The sequence below is a fragment of the Mus caroli genome, unplaced genomic scaffold (assembly GCF_978045245.1).
Source record: "Mus caroli unplaced genomic scaffold, Mus_caroli_1 scaffold_11, whole genome shotgun sequence".
Lineage (NCBI taxonomy): Eukaryota > Metazoa > Chordata > Mammalia > Rodentia > Muridae > Mus > Mus caroli.
Window position 1 is genome coordinate 120,807,146 of NW_028227266.1, and position 16,246 is coordinate 120,823,391.

General features: G+C 49.8%; 1 protein-coding gene across 2 annotated transcripts; it reads left to right on the plus strand.

Annotated features, from left to right (window-relative positions):
- Window positions 1-3,114: 3,114 nt before the first annotated feature.
- Window positions 3,115-16,246, plus strand: Ackr2 (atypical chemokine receptor 2). Of its 2 annotated transcripts, XM_029481084.2 has the most exons (4): window positions 3,115-3,195; window positions 7,133-7,244; window positions 11,538-11,766; window positions 13,718-16,246. In XM_029481084.2, the coding sequence occupies exon 4, from the start codon at window positions 13,729-13,731 to the stop codon at window positions 14,872-14,874; it is 1,146 nt and encodes a 381-aa protein (XP_029336944.1). In that variant the 5' UTR covers window positions 3,115-3,195; window positions 7,133-7,244; window positions 11,538-11,766; window positions 13,718-13,728; the 3' UTR covers window positions 14,875-16,246. The 2 variants fall into 2 exon arrangements, with proteins under 2 accessions (XP_029336944.1, XP_021027937.1); XM_021172278.3 differs by lacking the exons at window positions 3,115-3,195; window positions 7,133-7,244 and adding an exon at window positions 11,192-11,390.

Consider the following 16,246-nt stretch of genomic DNA (forward strand, 5'->3'; position numbering starts at 1 on the left):
CCTGAGCCTCCTAGCTACGTCGCTCACCCTTCCAACTGTAATGTTAGGTCTCTCCCGGGGTCAGAGTCCCTTAGCTAGTTCCCTCCAGTTCCTTATGGGCTTCCAGTGCTGCCAGTGTCTGACCCCTGGGCTGCCTGACTTCTCCTCCCTGTCTCTGGATCGATGACGCTTCCCTGTAGCCCACCCATTTCGGGGAAGGCCAACCTTGCTGGGAAGAAGCTTTGGTGAGTTCTATGGAAACTTGGCTGCCCATGCAGAGCTGTGAACGTCCCCAGCCACCTTTGCTACACTCCAGAGAGTGTGTCTTTTGAGGTTCCACAGCTGGGGAGGGACACACAGGCCAGATGACAGCCTCCGGCCACCATGCAGCTGGACAGGATACAGATGTGTTGAGATATTTAAACAGGGGTGGAGACAGCTGGGCCAACAAGATGAGTTATGACAGTCACAGAAGCAAAAAAAAAAAAAAAAAAAAAAAAAAAAAAAAAAAAACAAAAACAAAAACAAAAAAACCCAGTCTATAATGATCTGCACAAAAAAAGGAGAGCCTACTCCGCTTCTAAGTCATTGTGGGAACATAAAACTCTACAGACGACCTGGCCAGTATTCTTTAAAACCACCAAGGCTAGACAAGACAAAGCAAGACCATGGCTAAGGAAACTCAAGAAAGGCCACATGGGATCCTGGTTTAGATCCTCAGCCATCAATAGACAGTTGGTGAAACTGGAATCAAATACGTTCATTAGTCCATTTCATGTTGTGCTAACAAAATACCAGTGGCTAATACTTTATCAAGAAAGAGGTTGATGGCCGGTAGGAAAGCTCAGTGGGTAAGGGTGCTTGCTGCCAAGCCTGACAGCCTGATTCTGACCTCTGGAACCCACATGGTGGAAGGAGAAAACAGTCTCACAAGTTGTCCTCTGACCTCACCTGCACACATGCACATATGCACATGCACATACACACACACACACATACATACAAACACACAATATACATACAGACACACATATACACACAAACACACACATACACACATGCTTATACACAAACACACACACATATACACACATACATACACATATACACACACAAACACACATACTTATACAAAAACACACACATATACACACATACATACACATATACACACACAAACACACATACTTATACAAAAACACACACATATACACACATACATACATACACATACATACTCACATACACACACATACATACACACATATACACACAAACACACATACATACACACACATCACACACACACAAACACACATACATGCACACACATACACACACATATACACACATACACACACACAAACATACACACATTGTTTTTTTTAAAGGAAATAAGTTGACTTAGCTTAGTGTTCAGGGGGTTCAAGTGTGTGGGGCCAGCATCTGACCTACTCTGGTGAGAGGCTTCAAGGCAGATGGCATGAAAGTACTGAGAACTTACCAGATGGCCAGGCAGGAAGCAGGAGCAACAGCCCAGACAACTGAACTGATTCAGTAACAGCCCGTGCTTGAAACCTTCCAGCACCAAAGCCCTCTAAGGTCACTGCCTCCCCTGAGACCTATTTCTTAAGGTCCCTCCTTCTTCCCACAGCCACCCTGGGGACTAAATATGCAGAATATAATATGGGACATGGACAAACCATATCCAAACTGTGACACATATCACGGTTAGGTGATAGTCTGGGTCAGTGTTCATTTACAGTCATTAGCTCTCTTGCTGTGTTTATGTGACACCAGCATTGGGGAAAGCTAGCTGACTTCTATACATGGATGCTGCTTCTAAAATTAGGTTTAAATAAGCAAAGAGAGGGGTGGGTGAGGCCCTAGAACTTTAGTTGATCTCTGGGAGGGAAGCAGGCTCTGGGCTCTTGTGGAACACTCCCTGAGCCTTATTCTCTGATAACTGGTGTTTAGCGTCATGTAAGGTCTGGTCCTCCTTTGTCTGAGAGAAAACCCATCAGGTCTTGCCCTCCAGTCTGATAGTCTGTGGACTCAAGAGAAAGACAAATATCTAAGTTCATGTTCACTTCTCTTGTCTGAAGGACCAAAGCCACCCTAAGCCCAGTGCTGACATGGGCCTGTAACCTCAGGGACAGGTGGATGGTAAATTCAAATGACAGCCTGAGCTACATACCAAGTCTGAGGTCACTGGACTACAAAGTCGTATTCTTTCTATAACACAACATAAATATGGTGTAGTGGCACACACATATGCCCAGTATTAGAGAGTTGGAAGCTGGAGGACAGCTTTGGCTATGTGAGACTGTCTGGACGATTAAACAACCAACCAACCAACCAACTAACCAACGAAGACATCAGTCACCTCTAAGACGATAGCTGTGGAGTGTGGACTTCGTGAATGGCCAGCTCCAAGTGATCAGCAGGGCAGTCATTCTGGCACTACCGGGTATTATGGCTCCTTTGAAGGCAAAGCATTTGCCAAACAGAGCACTGAAACATGGCTTGGTGGCCTGGACCACAGGAGAGAGGAATCAGCTGAAGACTGCTGAGTGTACGGCCAGTAGCATATTGCACACCCACCCACACTGGTCCATCCATCCATCCATCCATCCATCCATCCATCCATCCATCCACACATTCATTCATTGCAGGAGAGTTCCTCAGTTGGTTGAGGGAGCAGATAACAAAACAGCTGGCAGAACCACTTTGAGATGGTGGAAGAAGGGAGAGGAAGGATGGTGCAGGGAGCCTGGGAGACAAGGCTGCCACTTTGCTGACCTGTGTGCACAGACACAGCACAGTGGGGAATCCCACTGAGGGGACAAAGGTGAATGAGGGGACTAGACAGACAAAGGTGAATGCTGGGTAGAGTGCAGAAGATCAGCTAGGTGTCCAGGAAGCTGCAAGGTTGAGTTAACTTGCTTGGTTCACTGCTGGGACGTAGAGGACTGTGCTTTCCAGGGTTACTGGACTGTTCTTGGGGCACTCCTTCCTGGGGTGGGAGTCATTAGAGCTTGGCTCAGTGCAGCGGATGGGAGGACTTACCAGGGAAGAGCTACTTCCCCAACCCCAGGAAACCAGGATGTGTGTCCTGAGACTCCTGCTCACTCTGCACGTCCCTGAAGAAGAGACAACAGCCACTGGGCCCTCTCAGACTCCGGCGGATGTCCTGGGACAAACAGTCTGGCTCTGGTAGGTCTAGCAGCCCTTGGGGAGGGTGGTGCTGCTCGGTGTCTACAGTGGTCCCGGTACCCTGGACCTGGGTACTGGGAGAGGGAGGTATGGAGCGATTTCTTCTCCAGGGAGAGCCCTCCCTCCCCTTCTTTGGGACCCTGCATTGTGAATTCCAAGGGTCAGATAGGGTCCACGGCCTCTCACCCAGGGCTGCAATTCACTCTGTCGTCGTCATCTTCTTCTTCTTCTTTCTTCTTCTTCTTCTTCTTCTTCTTCTTCTTCTTCTTCTTCTTCTTCTTCTTCTTCTTCTTCTCCTTCTCCTTCTCCTTCTCCTTCTCCTTCTCCTTCTCCTTCTCCTTCTCCTTCTCCTTCTCCTTCTCCTTCTCCTTCTCCTTCTCCTTCTCCTTCTCCTTCTCCTTCTCCTTCTCCTTCTCCTTCTCCTTCTCCTTCTCCTTCTCCTTCTCCTTCTCCTTCTCCTTCTCCTTCTCCTTCTCCTTCTCCTTCTCCTTCTCCTTCTCCTTCTCCTCCTCCTCCTCCTCCTCCTCCTCCTCCTCCTCCTCCTCCTCCTCCTCCTTCTTTTCTTTCTTTTTTTTTTCTTTTTTCTTTTTTGGTTTTTTGAGACAGGGTTTCTCTGAATAACCCTAGCTATTCTGGAACTCACTTTGTAGACCAGGCTGTCCTCAAACTCAGAAATCCGCCTGCCTCTGCCTCTGCCTCCCAAGTGCTGGGATTAAAGGCGTGCACCACCACAGCCCGGCTTACTCTGTCTTCTTGCTGGAATTAGAGGCAGAGCCTGGGTTTTGACAGTCCTACTAAGCCAGGCTCAGACTCCATTTCCCGGTATGGCAGGTAGGAAGGCAGGAGTAAAAAGCAGAGATAGATTTATTCAAATGTGGCTACACTGGAAGGGGCAGAGTAAAGGGGTCCAGTGACTCACTCCCCAGTTCATCTTTGGGGTCCTGACATGAAGCTTAGCTTTGAACAGAAGGTGAGAGGCTTGTATGGCTCAGCAGTCCCAGGCAAGGTCTTTTCCAGGTGAGAAGCCTATGGCTCAGAGGAGTGAATAGGCATCCCTATGGCTCAGAGAAGTGGGGAGCCATTTGGGAAAGTGCTTTAGTCGTTTTCTATCTCTAGGGATGATAAAGGTGATTCGTTTTAAACTCAGGAAAATGGCAATGAGGAGGTTTAAAAAACAAAACAAAACAAACAAAACAAAAAACCAAACCAAACAAACAAAAAACAGGGAAGAGGCTGGGAACCCTGCGAGTGCCTGCTCTCCCTTGCCGAGGGCTGTGCTGGGATCATGGCTGCTCCCTGGGAGGTTATCAGCACCAGACATTTCAATGAAGCCAGGAACCCCTGACAAATTCAGACTCAGGGAGTGTGGGTGGGTAGAGAGGTCCTATCATGCTGAGGACCAACTGTGGCTACAGACAGGGCTCTGTGCAAAAACAGACAGGACATGCTGGATTGTCCTAAGAGCCATATCTGCCAGGTGTGTGTGTGTGTGTGGGGGGGTGTGGATTTAGCATCATCTCCAACTTTTCTTGTGTCTCTATAGTACATTCTACACTGGACATTTTACTTTTATTTATTTGTGTATGCGTGTGCTTGTGGAGGTCAGAGGTCAACCTCAGTGTCATTTTTTAGGTTTTTTTTTTTTTTTTCTTTGAGACAGGGTCTTTCAGTGGTCTAGAACCCACTTAACATTTTGAGGCTGGAGAGGTAGATGGCTTAGTGGTTAAAGGCACTTCCGGACGTCCCAGGTTCAGTTCCTGGAACCCAAGTGGTAGCTCACCACTGTCTGTAACTATAGTTCCAGAGGATCTGACACCCTCTTATGGCCTCTGTGGCCATCAGGCACACATATGGTACACATCCTTCAAACCAGGCAAAATATTTAGATACATAAAATAAAAAAGAAGAAGAACATGTTGAAAGAGGGGAGCTTGGCATTGTGCACACCTGTAATGCCAGTGCTGGGATACAGAAATGGGAGGACAGCAAGTCTGTGGCCAGCTCGCACTGTGAGTGAGGGAAACTTTGCTTCAACTAACAAAGTTAAGAGGATAGCCCGTGATCCAGGCATGGAGACCAGAGCCCCAAGTGGCTCTGTCTGAGATGCACCATGGTCCTTGCATGCCCTGTGAAACTGGAACACCACCTCTTGCCTCACTGCCTTGGGGAGTACCTAGCCCCATGGAGACTTACCAAGCAGGGTTACTGTTCTCAGATAGACTTCCTCTAAATCTGTATGAGTAGACCTTGCACATCCAGGCTTACTGTGAAGCTCTTCTTAAGGGGACATTGAGGGTGTGGTGGTGGTGGTGGTGGTGGGGGGGTAAGGAGGTTATTGGAAGAGTCATTAACTCAGTGGACAGACAGATAGACAACAGCATGGCTGTGAAGAAAACAGAACCCCTGTTGCAGAGGTGGAGTCTCTTCCTGTCTGGTTCTGAGGATGGGGTTGGTTTGACAACACACACCTGCAGCCAGGCCTCTCAGACATGTGGCCACCAGTGCCCCCCTGGTGTCGTCTCGCCTCCCTAGGTGAGAGATCCTGGCACCTGTGAGTCCTTTATCTAGGGGCTGAAAGGCAGCCTCTCAGTAGGACCCTGTACTATCTGTGGGGGGAAGGAAGGGCTGTGGCCTGGTAGTAGCTGGGTTCTGACATCGTGTCTTACAAAGCCCTTGCTGTGTGTCTTTGGGAATGTCACTTTCCATCTCTGTTCAGCCCTTCCCCAGGAGGCTCCTTGATTGTTTTGGGGCATCCCTAAGCCCACAGAGGGCAGTCCCATCAGGTCTTAGTGCCTCAGGTTTGAGTCAGAGGTCTTGACAGAGGCCTCTGGAAGCCACACAAAGAGACAATGACTAAGGATTTTAATGCATTAAAATCCCTTTCTGGGACACACTTGTTAGGACCCAGGATTGACTGCAAGGATTATGGCAAGCTGAACCGGTAAGCCAACTATGCCGGACAGTGAAGCTGACTAGTGGGGTCCTGGTTTCCTCTGCAGGCTGGCTGGGCCTGGAGTTTCCAAAGCATCCCCAACACCCCCCAAACCCTGTCCCTGCATGGGTCATTCTATGTCTCCTTCCTAACTCCTCAGGTCAGAGGCAGTGAGTGGTTGTCTTTGCTGTGCCCCATGGGTGTTGGGCTTGTTTTCCCATCCGGGAACCATCAGCCCTTGAAGCATGTCCCAGTGAGGCAGCTTAAGCAGGCGCAGTTTAATATATCCACTCAGTTCCACCCAACTCCCCACACTGTTTTTCCTTGGACTCCCAGCTCAGCTTGGTTTGGCTGAGTGACTTTGGCAACTCCCTTGGCCTCTCGGTGTCTGGTCCCCTCATAGAAATAAAACTGTACTTATCCTAGTGAATGATGGCAGGAGAGACGTTGTGAGAACAGACCCTGGTCTGTAGTAAGCCTGTGTAATTGTTGGGTGATGTTACAAGTGCTGGTAGAATTTAGTAACTGATGGTTGCCCACACCCTTGATGGATGGAGGAAGGAGAGAGCCCAATACTGCCCCCAGAACCCTAGAAACAGGCTTCTGGGGCCTGGCACAGCCTGCCTGTGTGCAGCTGTTTTGAGGTCAAAGGATGCTCTGCAGATAGCTAGTTTCTGGGGCTGTCCCAATGTCTCCAGCTACCGCTGAGCCCAGAATGATGTCAAGAATGCAAGAGCAGTAGGCTGAGAGCTAGAGGGGCTGTCTGAAGCTGAGCAAGAGTGGCCTTTGGGTTTAGGGAGCCTCCTGGGGGAGGGCGGAGTGGGTGGAGGTCCTGGGATGGTCATGCTCTGGGTCACAGGCTCCTGAGGCTGCTGGGGGCAGAGGTGGCCCAGCTGTGCCTGGGAGGAAATAAGATCAGAAAGGAAAAGATGATTGGAGAGGGAGGAGAGGAGGTGGTCACACCATTTAAAACCTGTCATTTTGCTGATGTCATTCTCTCTCCAGTCCTGTTCTGAGGAGTCCTGGAGACACAGCTGTCACATTTGCAGCCCCCAGACTTAGGAGGAGCCAGCTCTGTGTCCAGAGGGTGACGGAAAGCTGTCCAGGAGTACCTTGTGTGAGTGCTGGGGACCCGGTGGGGTGTGCAGGGAGGGGTGGCTTTGTGGGGTCCTTAAATCATAGCTTGGTTTCCTGGTCCTGGGCAGGCCAGCAGAGGTACTGTCCACTAGAATTGATCAGATAAGCTACTTTTACATTCCAGAAGCTCATCTTGTTTGTTTGAACAGTTTGTACATGTCATGGGTTGCGTAACCCAGAGCACTTTCTACTGGGATGGATTGAGATCAGCCCTTTGGGGGACCCACCTACTTGGCTCTTTTTTTTTTTTTTTTGGTTTTTTGAGACAGGGTTTCTCTGTGTAGCCCTGGCTGTCCTGGCACTCACTTTGTAGACCATGCTGGCCTCGAACTCAGAAATCCGCCTGCCTCTGCCTCCCGAGTGCTGGGATTAAAGGTGTGCGCCACCACGCCCGGCTCCCTACTTGGCTCTTAGCTGGTGTCTGGTGGTAGTGGGAGGAGGAGGTCTGCCCAGCATTAACTCTGGGGCTTGAATCTGTGACTCTGTAAAGGTTCAACAGGCAACTTGCGTTGAGTGTGGGGGTATGCAAGCATAGGGAAACCTCCATTGTGGCATCTGCCGCCACACTTCTGGTGTCTCCTGTCCCTGACTGCAGTGCTGGTTACTGTGTGAGAGCCTGCCAACTCCATATGCCAGTTGCACACCTGCAGGGGCTGCCTCAGCCTCCTGAGTTGTCTCTGGCCTAAGTTGTTCAGGGTAGAACTCCACTGTGGGAGCCATGTCCCTCAAATTTAAGCTTAATCTGTTGGAAGGGAACCTCAGGCTAAGCGATGGCATTTCCCCCTTGGGTTTTCTAGTCCACCCAGCTCATTGGGAGCTTCGGGAATTGGGTGTTACCTCACCATGCCTGTTTCACCCTCTGGAACATGGAAGTCATTGTGATAGCCTTTGAGCATCCTGTGACAAAGTTCCAGCATTCTCAGGTCGTGTGGCATGGCCCACGAGGCCACGTGCTTCAAGGATGGAACTATTGTTTGTTGGTTTGATTTTGTTTCTGGAGGTTTTATTTTATTTTGTTATTTTATTTGAGATAGGGGTTAATGCATCATAGTCTAGCCTTACACTGGCTGTATGGCTGAACTTCAGATGCTCCTGTCAAACCTGAGTGGTTGAAGATATATGCCGCCACACCCATACAGTGCGGAGGGTCAAACCCTCATGCAGGTGAGCACTACCAGCTCTGCTACATCCCCAGCGTAAAAGTAGCACCATGATTGTCCTACAGAGATGGCATCTGCCTCTGTGCCCCTAGCTTTTTATTTTCTATTTTTTTACTTTCTTGGGTGCAGCAAATTTTATTGATGATACTCAAGAGAGTAAGGAGGGCTCCCTAGGCCCCCATTGCTCTTAATGCCCCTAGCTTTATGACAGGAAAGCTTAGTTGGAGTTGATCTTGACAGCTGGTGTTGGATCTTGACCAACTCAAGTTAACCTCTCACTGGAAGCCCCTGAGTGATTCTCTGGCTCCTCTGAAACTTTCCCTGCAGGGTCGAAGTCACCACCTGCAGACTTACATTGAGGTGTAAACAACTCATTCTTAAGGTCTAAATGGAGAAGCCAGATGAGTGTAGGGGAAGTGAGAATGGCCAACACAGGGCCCTTCTTTCGAGGACTTTCAGGACTGCACAGGGGCCAGGAAGGCACGTGCCAGCCAGCCACAGTGTGCACAGGTACACGGGTGCTGACTCACCTGGTAGGTGTTGATGGAAGTGTTGGTAGAGGCCTGTTGCTTCAGAGGACCTGGAGAGTTTCCCAGAGTGCCCTAAGGGGAGAGAGACCTTCAGAAGTGGCCTGGACCAGACTAAAGTTGCTGACTCTAATTTTGATCTAAAAACATCTGTTAGGTTGTGTATTTGCTAAAGCAAAAGTCAGGGACGTTAGTTAAGAAATTAGGTCAAAATCAAGGCCAGGGCTGGAGGTGCAGAGAGCAGCAGTGTGCAGTTGTTATTGGCATCCTGATTGACAAGCCCTGAGCCTCAGAAGAGTTCTCTTCATCGGTACTTCTCCTCAGCTCAACTCCTGACAACAGCCCAGGGATGGGAGATGCTCAGGGCCAGGAGAGGCCATTTGCACAGAAGAGGAACAGGCACTACCCCCCACTGCAAGGCTGGCACAAAGCCACCTTTGAGACTGGCCAGGAGATAGTTGGGTCCTAGAGAAAACTTCCTGAGCATGCATGCGACTTCCCCAACATCTGGTCCCCATGCTATTAGATTGGAGCCCAAGGGTGGGGCAGAGGCTGACTGGAGGGAGTTCCCCAGCGTTCCATGGGAGGAGGAACGCTCCCAGACAAGTTTATTTTACCCAGCCTCATAATGCTCAAAATGTCCCATGTGGGCCTCCTGAGCCAACAGCTCTTTCAAAAGTCTTCTTACAAAGTAAAAACAATCCTTGTACCAGAAAGAACCAGGGAGGACATTGCAACATTTGTGAGAAAGGTAAAAGGCACATAAGCCCTCACAGACCTGGAGTTATGCCAGGCCTAAGAGCTGAGGCAGGAGAATTGATGCAACAGTCAACCTCTTATGAAAGGAGATTCCCATCCATTAAAAGCATAAATAAATATGCAAACTGGCACTGGCTGAACTGGAGAACAGGAAACAGAATACAGAAGTTCAGGAGGAACTGGTGTGGATTTTGAACCTTATGATGCATTTACCGGCACTAGCCCACAGGCCTTGGTAGTGGCTCAACATAACTCTTGTTGTTGTTGTTGTTGTTTTGTTTTGTTTTCGAGACAGGGTTTCTCTGTATAGCCCTGGCTGTCCTAGAACTCACTTTGTAGACCAGGCTGGCCTCGAACTCAGAACTCCCAAGTGCTGGGATTAAAGGCATGCGCCGCTACTGTCTGGCTCAATGTAACTCTTGTTGGACCACATTTTTGTCTCTTTTCCTCTCTCTTCCCCCAAACTCACTGGCGAACAATGCAATGTGTTGAACATAAAGGTCCCCCTACCCTCGGGTTCTAACAGGGAGTGAAGTTAGTGCTATATCCTTGATCGAAGAGCAATCCTCCTCTATGAAGGAGGGCTACCCTCTTGACTAAGCTGCTTTGTGAGAGACAACACTGGGCAGGGAGTAAGGAAGCAACTCTCTCTCTCTCTCTCTCTCTCTCTCTCTCTCTCTCTCTCTGTGTGTGTGTATGTGTGTGTGCATAACAGTACAGAACTGAGCATAACCTTTTTGCTTGATTTATGCTATAGCTGATGCTGCTTTCATGTTTTAGTATATAGCAGTACATAAGATTCAGAGATGGAGTGTGAGGAGGCTTTCAAGATAAAACATCAAAAGCACAGGCCAAAAATAGCGAGGGGGCAGGGATGGGATTATATCACGCATTGCAGAGGAGAGGCTCATCAGAATCCCGCAGGGATCCTACAGGGTATTAGAAATTACTTACAAACTATTGATCTGATGAGGGGTTAATACAGGAGTGTATATAAAGGCCTTAAACCATTACCTGTCCCCTGCCAACCCGTCTTGTTTTAAAATGAGCAAATGATTAGCTGGGCACAGTAGCACATGCCTGCAATCTCAGTGCTTGGGGGATGCAGGAGGAGATCAGGTCACCCTCTGCTATGTAGCAAGCTCAAAGTCAAAACAAATTAAAGCAAACAGAGCAAAGCAAGCAAAAGGCAAGAGAGGGTGAAGACACGTCTCAAAAGAAGACACTGTGGTCAATAGTACACCCAGCTGTATCCCCCAAAAGTCAACATTGGTAAACATCAGCGAAATGCAAATAGAAACCACTATGTGGCATCACTCCACTCTGGTAAGAATGACTAATATCAAAAAGATAGAAGGCAGGGAGCCAGAGCCAATTCAAAGCAAGCCTGGTCTACACAGCTAGTTCCAAGCCATCCAAACAAAACCAAAACAACAACAGCAGAAAACCCTTTTGGCCGTGAGCCAAAGGAAAGGCTTGTGTGCTGCCAGAGGCAAACGAACATAGCCACCTCATGCTTTGAGTTTGGCCAAAAGGCCCAGGGAAAATGCCCCACTACCAAGGCAAGCAACATGCAGATTCTCAAAATAACTTCAGAATAGAACCACCCACAAGAGATATGCATACGCACGCTCTAAAAGGCAGGCCTCATAGGAGTTGTGAGATGAGCAACTGCGGAAGGTGTGAGAGAGGCTGGTGGACAGGGGTCAGGGGGGTGGGGTGGACGGTAGGGGGTAGGGGGGTGAGGACAGAGTCAGCAGAGGAGGGGGTGCTGCTTGGTGCAGTGACTGCTCATAATCATGCATCCGTGTATTATATTTTTAAAAGCTTGAAGACAGATTCTCATTAGAGTTGGGGAGAAACACTCGTCCCACAACTCTGCAAGTGAGGAGTCAGGGCAACAAGGAGAGAGAATTCTGAGAAGAGAGGAAAAAGCAAAGCAGCAGGAGAGCTGGAGGAATGGAGAGCAGAGGAACCAACAAACCAGCAATCCGCAGCTAACCAGCTAAGCCCAGCGCTCTAGCTGGGGGCAGAGACCAGATACTGCAAGCATCAGGTAAGCCCAGATGGGACCAAGCCCAAGTGCTGACAGCTACCCTACAGACATCAAGGGTGAGACGTCCACACTCCTTCCTAGCTTTAAATACGGTTCAGGGGATCTGCTCAAAAGATGACACCCGCTTTGCAAAGCATGCAAAGAAGGAATCCAGGCTGCAGCTTTGAAGGCTCCAGGGCTGTAACGAGGAGCCCTGGAAACCAACGGACCCGGGGCAGCCACAAGTCAGGTGCCTATGGACATCCAGTTGCATTGATTGGTTGGAAGATGGCTTGCCAGATGCCATAGTGTTGGGGAGAATGGCACAAAGGAGTTACGCGGTTAGGGGCTTGGTCTATGACGGGGTTACGGGGAGCCCTCCATAGGTGATCACTCAGACTGTTCATAGCCAATTGAAAATCTTTATTCCAGCTGGCTGGGACTAGGCTCAGGAAAATGGGACCCAAGTGTAGCAATGAATGTCCAAGGCAAGAGGTATTTGAAGGCAAAAACCCACATCCTGACATCTTACTTTGTAGTAAAAAATATCTATTATCCTGACCCAGGGCTTCTTCCCCACCTTAGACCATTACTGTTCCTGGATGAAAAACACACACAGCCTTTATATTTTTAATATGCCTTAGGCAGCACCATAGCTAGGCAGCTGTCTATCCTCCATGCTGTTAGAATCTATTTTCGATAACCCCAAGTTGTCTCTTACTATTTATTGTGTTCCATCTGGGCTGCACTTCACCCAACTGGGCAGCCCTCTGGGCTGTTCTCTTGGCCCTCAGCCCATGGCGGCCATCGTTCTCCCTTCTTTTTTTTTTTTCCATGGCAGCTCTCCTTCTCCCTCTTCCTGGTTCTTTCTCTCCAAGCCCATGAAACCTCAACCCCACCTATGTCTCTTCTGGCCAGCGAATTGGCTATTGACATCTTTATTCACCAATCAGAATTAACTTATGGGCAGGGTCCCAGGGGCTATGTGTCTTGGGGGGGAGGGGAGGGGGCGAACTTAGCATTACAATAGACAGTAAAAGACAAAACCTCAACCCACTTGGCAGGTGCAGGAGTGGGGTCAGGGAGGAGCGTTTAGTAAGTGAGCAGTTTAGCAGAAGGTAAGATCAACTATCTGGAGTGAGGGGCGGCCAGGCCTGTCATAAACTCGCTGTTTCTGCCTGCCTCTGACCCAGAGGAGACTGGTGGTCTCTTGGGGCCAAGCTTGAAGGCACTGGGCTGATGGTCCTACTCTAACTCTGAACCCAGTGGTGCCTGCCCTGCTCTGGTAGCAGAGACATTCTGGAGCTAGCTTCGGCTTGGTCATTAGCTACACCCCTGGACACATGTACTGGAAACTCCCGTGCCAACCATGCCACCCCACAGGCCATTATGGAAACACAGTAGGTGACAATGGCCAGATCCTGGCCACCCCATGTCTATATGCTGGCAATCCCGAGCCCACATGTTAACAATCTCTGGAGAGGTGACAGCCCTGGTCAGACAATGCTCCCCTTAATCTGCCCAGTGACAGTGTGGAGTCCACCTGCATTACACCTCAACTTGCAGTGTGTGTGCTTGAGGGGGCCTCTCACCTCAGGCATTTAGCCACAGCGTCAAAGAAAGGTATCAGCTTAAGGAAGGATGGCTTATTTTGGCTCAGGTGTTTGTGGGGATACAGTCTTCATGGTTCAGGTTCCTTTCTCTATTCTCTGTGTATGTGAGCATGGGAACATGCGTGTGGACATCAGAGGACAGGCTCCTGTCTCAGTTTCTTCTTCGCTAGCACAGGCCAACTGGCCTGCGAGCCACTGATGCTTCTGCCTCTGCCTCCGCCTTGTAGGAGTTCCGGGATTCCAGATGTGCCATCTGCCTTTGGCTTTGTGTGGCTCTGAGGATGCTCATACAGCTGACATCCTCTGCCCATTGAGCCATCTCCTCAGGCCCTCACTGCAGTGGCTTTTGTTTTCTGCAGAGCTCGAGGACATGCCCACCGTTGCTTCCCCGCTGCCTCTCACCACCGTCGGTTCCGAGAACAGCAGCTCCATCTACGACTACGACTACTTAGATGATGTGACCATCTTGGTTTGCAGGAAGGACGAGGTCCTGTCCTTTGGAAGAGTCTTTCTGCCGGTCGTCTACAGCCTGATCTTCGTGCTGGGCTTGGCCGGGAACCTCCTCCTCCTGGTGGTGTTGCTCCACTCTGCACCTCGAAGACGGACGATGGAGCTTTACCTGCTGAACCTGGCCGTCTCCAACCTCTTGTTTGTAGTGACTATGCCCTTCTGGGCCATCTCTGTGGCCTGGCATTGGGTTTTTGGTAGTTTCTTGTGCAAGGTGATAAGCACTCTCTACTCTATTAACTTTTACTGTGGTATCTTCTTCATCACCTGCATGAGCCTGGACAAATACCTGGAGATTGTCCACGCTCAGCCTCTCCACAGCCCGAAGGCCCGGTTCAGGAACCTGCTTCTCATTGTCATGGTGTGGATCACGGCCCTGGCCATCTCTGTCCCAGAAATGGTCTTTGTGCAGATCCACCAGACCTTAGATGGTGTGTGGCACTGCTATGCGGATTTTGGCGGACATGCGACCATTTGGAAGCTGTACCTGCGCTTCCAGCTGAACCTTCTGGGGTTTCTCCTCCCACTCTTGGCCATGATCTTCTTTTACTCCCGCATCGGTTGCGTTCTGGTCAGGCTGAGGCCGCCGGGCCAGGGCCGGGCTCTGAGGATGGCCGCGGTCCTGGTGATAGTTTTCTTCATGCTGTGGTTCCCATATAACCTCACCTTGTTTCTGCACTCGTTGCTGGACCTGCATGTCTTTGGGAACTGTGAGGTCAGCCACCGTCTGGACTATACGTTGCAGGTGACAGAGAGCCTGGCCTTCTCCTACTGCTGCTTCACCCCGGTCCTCTACACCTTCTTCAGTCACCGCTTCCGCCAGAACCTGAAGGCGTTTCTGTCTGTGGTGTTGAGATGGCACCAGGCACCTGGCACCACCCATGCCCCTCCCTCTAACCATTCTGAGAGCAGCAGGGTTACTGCCCAGGAAGATGTGGTCAGCATGAATGACCTTGGGGAGAGGCAGTCTGAGGACTCCCTTAACAAGGGGGAGATGGGGAATACTTAGGCCCGAGTGATCAGCCACGGTCTGGGAACAGCACTGCTCTCAGAGAGGGACAGCGTGACTGTGCTGCTCGCCCCAGTGGTTCCCAACCACCAGCAGACCTTACTCATTACTGTCTCTTCCTCCTTCTGCTTCCTGGACCCCATCCTCTCTGCTGAACCACTTCAGCTCTTCACTGATCTCCCTCCGCTTCCACCCCAGTGCTTCTGTGGCTTCCTGGCCCCCAGCAGCCAATGAGGTCACTCCACTCTTAGCCTTCAGACCTTCAAGGGCCATGTGATCATTCTGTGACTACATCTCCATCGTACTCTCTCCTGGCCTCTGGGTTCAGGGCACACTGGCTTCCGTTCATTTCTGAAGCATTCCAGGTTCATTCCAGTAGGGAGAGTTCAGCTATGCCATCTCTCTGGACATCTTCCCTGGCCTTTCTCCTTGGGAAGAGTTTGACTCATTCCTTTACTTCCTGGAGTCATAGCTCAGATCTCACCTTGTTGGTGAGGAAGGAGGCACTGTGCCCACCCTGCTCAATGCCCTGTCTACACACTGATGCTCATGCGCTTCTTCATACACAATATTTTCACTCTGTACAGGGATTTCTCCTGTCATGCTCCCTGCAGACTGCCTTGAGCCCACCCACGCAGGTGAGCTGCAGAGTAAGGCTCTCGGTGAACGGCTCCCTGCTCTCCTCAGACTCCTACCACAGAAGCTTGTGTGTGGAAGGCCTTTGGAAAGCTGCTGTGGAATGTGAATTAGCACTGTGCATTTCTTGGGACAGTCACAGGTTCTCCATCCTCCGGGGCCCCTTTCTCTGTAGCTCAGACAGGAGGATACTTCCTGCCCTTGTGTGAGGTCTAGCCAGTGAATGACCCAGAAGTGCGCATCCCGCAGGAGGAAGGTGGGAACCATCTCAGCTCTGGTCTTGGGGACTGTCAGTCAAGTTCAAAGTTTAAGACTTTACAAAACACATGCCAGTGAGCAGGCATCCCCTTAAAACATCCTGCTGAGAACACTGGGTATCCACATGTAGAAGATTAAAACTAGATTCCTGTCTCTCATCTGATACAAAGATCAGCTAAAATTGGATCAAGGACTCTAACATATGACCTGAAGCCTCGAAACCATCAGAGAAAAACACAGGGGAAACGACTAAAGACATCATCAGAAGCAAGGTCTTTCTGAGCAGAGACCCCCATAGCCAGGGAGTACTCAGATCACATGAAATTAGCGTCTCCATGGTACAGAGGCAGGGTCAGAATGAAGAGACTATTTACAGACAACTTGGCCAGCTTTCACCTCACGGGGCCCAATATTCAAATTGTACAGGGAACAAAAAATGTTGAATAATCCAATAAAAAAAATGGGTAAGTGATTTGAA